The sequence below is a fragment of the Microtus ochrogaster genome, chromosome 17, assembly GCF_000317375.1.
Source record: "Microtus ochrogaster isolate Prairie Vole_2 chromosome 17, MicOch1.0, whole genome shotgun sequence".
In the NCBI taxonomy this organism is placed as follows: Eukaryota; Metazoa; Chordata; class Mammalia; order Rodentia; family Cricetidae; genus Microtus; species Microtus ochrogaster.
In genome coordinates, this window is record NC_022019.1 from 6214492 (window position 1) to 6222528 (window position 8037).

General features: G+C 43.9%; 1 protein-coding gene across 3 annotated transcripts in view; it reads left to right on the forward strand.

The window, feature by feature from the left end:
* LOC106143962 overlaps nucleotides 1-5996 on the forward strand; it is a 13177-nt gene extending 7181 nt beyond the window's left edge. Inside the window, exons 6-9 of one of the 3 annotated variants that reach the window (XM_013349223.2) lie at nucleotides 570-871; nucleotides 1088-1156; nucleotides 3775-3863; nucleotides 5841-5996. In XM_013349223.2, coding sequence (XP_013204677.1) covers nucleotides 570-871; nucleotides 1088-1156; nucleotides 3775-3863; nucleotides 5841-5877 — 497 coding nt within the window. In that variant the 3' untranslated portion in view covers nucleotides 5878-5996. Of the gene's footprint in view, nucleotides 1-107; nucleotides 872-1087; nucleotides 1157-3774; nucleotides 3874-5840 lie in introns of those variants that run through there. The other 2 variants (XM_013349224.2, XM_013349222.2) reach the window with 2 other exon arrangements.
* Nucleotides 5997-8037: the final 2041 nt, after the last annotated feature.

The window sequence follows — 8037 nt, forward strand, 5'->3', positions numbered from 1 at the left end:
GGGAATTGAACTCAGGACCTTTGGAAGAGCAGGCAATGCTCTTAACCACTGAGCCATCTCTCCAGCCCACATGAAAACCTTTTAAAAAGGCACTTAAACTGGCATCCACACATTTTCCCAGTTCTTCTTGTAGGGCTGCTGCCCTAAAACCCAGGTACATGGACTTAGCCCATGTGTCTGACTAGTCTCCACCAATGAAAAGAAAGCATTAACCAATGGCAAAGACAGATGCAAACAGCCTCTGCTCAGTGCTATTTGCCATGGTCACGCCCACACCTAGACCCTGAGCCCATTTCTCTGAGAGGGGAGGCTGCTGTCCTCCTGAAGCAGAGGGAGGGTGTGCGCACTTCACAATGGGCATTCTGTCACGGAATGAGGTGAGGGCTGACCTGTGTCATAACTGCCACAGCGGCTCTAGCCGAGCTCAGTCACTAACTGTCATTAGTAAAGTATGGCTCTGCAGGGTTCTGGGAAGATGAGGAGACAGCATCCAAGAATTTTGGGAAGTCTACGCAATCCTCTTCCTCTTCCTCTTCCTCTTCAGACTCCTCCCCTGTATTTTTTTCCAGCCAGCGTCCACCTCATCCCTTCTCAGCCATCCAGCCTTCATCCTGCCATCTATGTCCATCCCCTGTCTGTTTTCTACCCTACGTCTTTCCCTACTCTGAAAAACACTTTCTACTTCCCCACCTTAATGATGGCCATGCCCAGCTCCTCCTGCCTGGCCAAACTTTCCGCTAATCGCCCTGCTGTCTTCCAACCCTCTTCCTATTTGTCCACCCTCATGACCACCCCTCCTAGAAGAGTGCCACTGGAGAGATACCTAGTCTCTCTTTCCCATCCGGAAGCTGACTGCCCTCAACTAGACTGGGTAAGTCTAAAGCCTCAAACAAGGGATCCTTACAAATGGTTCACATCTCCCATGATTTCTGCATTGATCTTGTCTCTGATGGATTCCAGCTCTACCCAAGAAAAAATAGTTTTTAAAGAAACCAGAAACCTAAGGAGGGCCTTTTACAATCATCAGAAAGCCTTCTTGGGAGGGATCCACACGTGGTTTTTTAATGTCTTTCCACATATTCTTCAGGAGTTGAGGAAGAATTCTCCAGACATGGAGCCTGGAATTGAAGGAAACGAATTGGCTCCCACATCCCTGGTAAGTAGGGCTTGGTGAGTGTAAGGAGGTTCAGCAGTGCTGCCGGTGACATCTGAGAGGAGCCAGCCTGGCCTGAGTCTGGGTTCTGGGTTTAGTTTAGCAATAGGTTAAATTGTGGGGAAATTATTTTCCTTTTATTGGAAATGGGTTTTTCCCCCACATAATATCCTAATTATAGTTTCCCCTCCCTCTACTCCTGGCTCTCCTCCCATGCAGACCCACAACCTTTCTTCTTCTCAATAGAAAACAAACAGGCTTCTATGTGATAATAATAAGAGAAAACAAAAATGAACAGTTTTTGTTCATTTGGAGTCGGACAAAAGAAACAGAAGGAAAAGAGTCTAAAAGAAGGCACAAGAATCAAAGACCCACTTGTTTACACACTCAGGAATGCCAGAAAAATGCTAAACTGGAAGTCAAAAGATATATACTGTAGAGTTAAAAAACCAAATATACATAAAATAATAAGACAAAATTTTAAAATGGAAGAGCCCTGACATGGCATTGTGAGGCAAGGAACCTCCAAAGAAGCCTTTGAATTCTTTTTCTGTTGACCTACTGCTGGGTGTCTGCCCTATCTTTAAAAGTAGTTTGTTTCCCCAGTGACGCCCCTGGAAGAAATTTTTCTTTGCAAGTGGCTGTCAACTAGAGATGGCTTCCGTGTCAGGGATGGGGGCCTGTATCCACTTATTTCTTCTCTAAAGTCCCATCGCATGCAGACTCGCTCAGTCTCTCTGAGGTCATATGAGCATGGTCATCTTGATCGAGGAGAATGGGTTTTCTTGATGTTGTCTAACTCCTCTGGCTCTTAGACTCTTTTCCCTTCCTCTGGAAGGCTCTGGTTGGGGAACAGCTTGACTTCTCCATGCTCAGTGAGTTGTGTAGGTGTTGCCATGAGCAACGGAGCCTTACTGTCAGTTAGTACAGAGCATCCTAGAGGGTTCCCATGAACCCCTCTGGCCAACTACTCAACCCAATCCCCTTTGTTGTATGTTCCTTGAATCGCTAATCTCTCCAGGACTTTTATCATGAAGAGGGGGTGGATTTTTGTTAAAGGCCTTTTCTGCATCTAATAAGACGATCATGTGTTTTTCTTTTTATGTTTGGTGTGTTTATATGGTGGATTAAATTTATCTATGTATGTTGAACTCTATGCATGCCTGGGATGACACCTACTTGATCATGATGGGTGATCTTTTTGATGTGCTCTTAAATTCAGTGTGCAAATATATTACTCAGAATTTTTTTCTTTTTCTTTTTTTGTTTGTTTTTGTTTTTTGTTTTTTGAGATAGCGTTTCTCTGTAGCTTTGGAGCCTGTCCTGGAACTAGCTCTTATAGACCAGGCTGGCCTGGAACTCACAGAGATCCACCTGCCTCTGCCTCCCAAGTGCTGGGATTAAAGGTGTGTACCACCACTGCCTGGCTAAGAAGGCATATTCTTTTTTGTTGGGGTGAAATGATCCATAAATATCTGTTAGGTTCATTTGATTCATCATTTTCTTCTAGAATTTCTCCACTTAGTTTTAGTTGGATGTTTCTCTCTCACCCACTAGTTGACAAATAACCACTCAGAGGCTTAATTTTAATTACAAATGCTTGGCCAATAGCTTACTTAAATTAACCCATATTTCCTATTTATGCTCTGCCACGTGACTCATGGCTTGTTACCTTATTTTCTACATGTCCTGCATCCTCAGCAGTTGCCTGGCATCTCTTGTGACTCCACCCCTCTTTATCCCAGTATCATCAGTTTGATTGTCTCACTTACCTTTATCCTGCCTTACTATAGGCCATTCAGCTTCTTTATTAATCAATCTGAGTAATACATATTCACAGTGTACAGCAGGATTATTCCACAGCAGGTCTGGCTCATGCAAAGTCCCTCTCTGTTTTTACTGAAGAGAGAGGTCTGGAAAGTCTTCTGGAAAGATGACAAAATGGCTCTCTAGCAGCTATTTTATATATTAAACCTAATTTCCACTCCGACTCTATCCCCCTCCCCCCGTTCTTGTTCCAGTTGTCTTTACCCCATCCTGTCCTGTCAGCTCTGCAGCCTTCAGCTTGTTCCCCAGCCCAATCCATCCTTTCTGTCTTCTGTCCCGCCTTCCCCTCTGAGCCACACTCCCCACCATTATCCCACCTTATCTCTATGCCCGGCTCTCCCTCTTTTCCAGACTTTTCTCTGAGCATCTGTTCACACTGTCCCCTTCACTATTGGGCCCGAGCTCCCCTAACATCTCAGTTCAGTAGCTCCCTCTTCTCTTATCCCCAGCACAAGCCAGCCACCCTCCACCAGACTGGGTGAGTCAGTCTTCCTCCCTGGAGGGTTTCCCCACCATACCTGAAGTTTAGCAGTCAGGGCTATGCTTTCCAGCCTGTGTACACATGGAAGGAGAGCCATAGCCAGCATGCTGCCCAGAGCATCACTTTATCCATTTCATCGTTGACCTTTTTCTTTACCTGGCCACACCTGAAAAATGTCCCGGGTATTTTTCAGGAAAGAGAGAAACCAGTGCTGTAAAGATTTTGCTGCCAACTGTCAGGATAACAGCCTAGCTTTTCCTGATAAACTGAGGGACTCAGAACGGCTCATGAATCCCATTTACTGTTTCCTCAGGTACAAGGGAAGCAGCCCCCGGAGACACAGACTGGAAACCAGGAAGCGGAAGAGAGTCAAGCCCTGGTTAAGTTTGGCGCCTTCACTCAGTAAGCCCTGGCAAGTACCGCAGCACTGGAAGTAACACCTAAAAAGCCAGGGCAGAGATTCAGTCTCGCTGAGGTTTAAATCTGGTCTCAGGTTACCACGTGGTGACCTTGGTGTGGCTGGATAGCCACGTATTGGTTCAGCATCCTTCTGAAAATTTCAGATCAGAGGCCGCACTGGTTCAAGCCGCCAAGTGTCAACTAATTGCACCTGCTTGTCCATCATTACAAAACTGGGGACAAGGCCACTTGGTGCTTCTAGCAAACACAATAGTTCCATAAACATTAGACCTAGGAGTCCCAGACTCAAGAATTAATATGGAGTTTCAGAAATATGTGTTGTGGCTACCTGAGACTTGATTGGCCCCATGTGGGCTTCACTGCCTGTTACCGTCTTCAATATAGGGAAACAGGGGGTCACACTTGATGGGAAAGCTTGCCTTGTGTCAACTTGTAACTTGTGATGAATGCATGTTGGTCCTTCCATTTGCTTTCTGTTGTTGTATTGAACACCATGACTAAAATAACTTGGGGGAGGAACAGGGTTTATCTTACCTTACAGCTAATAGCTCATTATAAAGGGAAGTCGGGGTAGGAGCTCCAAGAAGGAATTGAAGCCTGGGCTTTGGAGGACTGCTCTTTACTATGCTCCCCATGGCTTGCTTTCTTATGCCAACCAGGACCACCAGACTGGGGTGGCACTCTCCACATCCAGTCGGGCCCTCCCATATCAATCATTAATCCAGAAAATGACCTATAGGACAAGAATATGGAGGCATTTTCTCATCTGAGGCTCCCTCCTCCCATGTAACTCTAGCTTATCAAGTTGGCAAAGCCCAGCCTGGACCAATGTCTTTTCTATTATTAATTGCACAATTTAGATTCTCTTAAGTGTTAAGTGAAAATCTGCTTTTTATTCAGTTCGGTGAAACTTCAACAGACACATTCTTTTATTAAATATGTCTTAAAATGGAATGCCCACCATAAGCACCATTTTCTAGGATCTAGGCAGACAAACATAAGCTGTAGTTTGGCATTCTGGGACCCTGCTTGGTTTGGGCTACACATGTACTACTTTCTAATAATGCACCCGGCAGCCTGAGAGCATTATGCAGATAGACAGCACTCTGATAAGTAGCCTTCCTCCTGCCTTAAAGACCATCAGACTTCGAGAGTTTCTATTCAAATGGATTCCCAAGACTTCCTGATCCAAGGATAGGAGAAACAATCTGTCCTGAACTGGTTTTAGGTACATGTATGGTAAGGTAAAACTGTACCCTTATGAACTTTAGGACAAATTGCCTATTCACCGTCTCATGCCTATGCATAATTGGGTGTGTATATAGTTAATAACACACTCACTACACCCAGGAGTAACCAAAAACCTGTTTCTCTTGAACCCCATAAAGAGAAGCCACATACAGATACCAAGGCTCTTGTGTAAATCCAATCTGTGGCCCTTTGCCCTCTTACAGATACCAAGACTCTTGTGTGTATATTCACTTTGTGGCCCTTAGCTCTTGAGTGCACTCACTCTGTGGCTCTTGGCTGTCTTACATTGTATTCTGTCCGATCCTATAGATGTGCTTTGAATACTTTTGCAAACTGTAGGAGCCCTACTTCAAATACTGGAAATGCCTGGCCTAGTCCCAGCTAACAGCAGCACCAGGACTCCAGTAAGACAAACGTAGCACCGGAAGCAGCTGCCTCCAAACATCACGTTCCTCTTGAGGGTTTTGCTGATCTCCCAGTGGAGTGAGCTCTCTGCTGGAGTCTCAGACTCTCAGTGTAGATTCTCCTTGCGCTTCATCACACTTCTGATGTCATATGACATTATCGTCACTGCAGAAACAACATTTAGCAAGGAAAGAAAAGGCCAGAGCAATCTTTAAATCCCAGTCCAAATAATTCAAATCCAGACTGTTCCAGTCCCTGATACTCATCTGTCTGACCTTTTTTTTTTTTCCTCTTTCACCAAAGAAACATGAAATTCCAAAATGACAAGATCCCCACGTGACTCCAAGACCCAAAGTGACATCACTGTGTAGGGGACAAGATCATGAGTGAAGCAGAATATCTCTGGGCATTAAATAAACAGAGTGGACACCGTTCACAGAAATAAATGTTTCATTTGCAAATAAATCAATGACTAAGGATTTATTGACTTTAGACAGAACTGATTCCAAAGAGGGAGCTATTTTATTCTGACAAAGGAGTTAGTACTCAATGAGGAAAAAGAATCGAGTACGTGTATCTGTATGAAAAAAAAGCGACAAGTTGCTTCATGGGAAGTTATCCTAAAAATGAAAGTGGAAGCAGGTGAGTCTATCTTCAGTGGCCATTTCAAGCTCCCCTTTTCAGAAGTAGAATGAAGGAAACAGTGAAAATCAGCCAGGACACAGCTTCACTTGATCGTTTGTTTCCAGGTCATACATTCACCTCACGCTCACCACAGGCCAGAGTCAAGGTCAAGGCACATCTTAAAAAAACTGCCAAGAATAGAAATCAAACTTTCCCCTCTCAAGTCACTAAACTAGAAACCAGCACTAAGACATAAAATTTTACTGGGCACTTCGAGGGGAGTTAGTCTATGCAGGACAAGGGAGAAGAAAGAATTCTCAAGAGGAATTTAATTAACAAAATTGCAAACAAATGACGTTTAGAGCAAGGACTGTGGGCTGAAAAGATGACTCAGCTCTTGCAGAGGACACAGGCTTGGTTCCTTATACCCACAGCTACCTGCTAAGTCAGTTCCAAGGGATCTAATGTTCTCTTCTGGCCTCCTGGGCATCATACAGTTCACATATGTACACTCACATACACACATGTATATGTAAGATATCTTTAAAAGAAAAATTGTGTAAGTTTGTCTGGATGTTAAAATAAGACAATTCCTGAAAAAATAAAACTAGGTAATTTTTTGTTTTTGTTTTTTTGAGACAGGGTTTCTCTAACTTTTTGGAACCTGTCCTGGAACTAGCTCTTGTAAACCAGTCTGGCCTCCAACTCACATAGATCCACCTGCTTCTGCCTCCAAGTGCTGGGCTTAAAGGCATGCATCAACCGCCCAACCAAAACTAGGTAAATTTACACACAAAAAAAGACATTTTGAGCCGGGCGGTGGTGGCGCACGCCTTTAATCCCAGCACTCGGGAGGCAGAGGCAGGCGGATCTCTGTGAGTTCGAGACCAGCCTGGTCTACAGAGCTAGTTCCAGGACAGGCTCCAAAACCACAGAGAAACCCTGTCTCGAAAAACCAAAAAAAAAAAAAAAAAAAAAAAGACATTTTGAATAGATCTGTGTGGATTAATGGAATAGAGTCAGGTATCTACAAACTCAGAGTGTGTCTTGGTTATAGAACACTTGCCAAGCATGTTTGTGGGTCCTCAATATTATCAGAAAATTATAGCTCACCCAAATAGAAAATACCAACCCTAGGTGGACACACTGATTGGTCTATCAAACATTTTCAGAACAAAGTTGCCAGATGCAGAAAAGGCAGTTGATACAGTGACTAGCTAATTAGACATTATCCATATCAGAAAATCTGGAAAACCACTGTGAAGTCTATCACAGAGAAAGTATCTACTTAGAACTAGCCTGTGAATAAGGAAGGGGACGCAACAGCGTCCTTCCTTTTGACCAATGCACTTCCATTTAAAAATTCCTACAATTTCTTTAGTGGATATTGAAGAGTTGATTTTATAAAACCTTTTGAACTGAATTTAAAAGTTTTTTTCTGTAGTTATAACCAACTCATTAGTAAAGACTAATCAATCAGAGAACGGGCAGTTCCTGGAATAGCAACCTCTGACATCCCAGAATGAAGGCAGAGTGGGTTTCTTGCAGAATAGACAGATCATCAGTGGAGCACGAGAGCCCACAGATGCACAAATACAACCAATGCATCTGGCGAGCAAGAAAAGGCAGCACAGAGGAACAAAGAATTTCAGTCTAGCAACTGTTATGGAGCCATTTGACATCTGCATAGAAAGTCAGTCTTGCTAGTGACCTGGATGGAGCTTCATGTGTAGACCAGGCTGGCCTGGAACTCCAGGCTGGCTTAGAACTCACAGAAATCCACTTGTCTTTCTCTACTGCCGAAAGGCATACACTACCACACCTGGATGACTTTTGCTCATTTGTTTTTGTTTTCTCTCTGTCTCTGTCTCTCTCT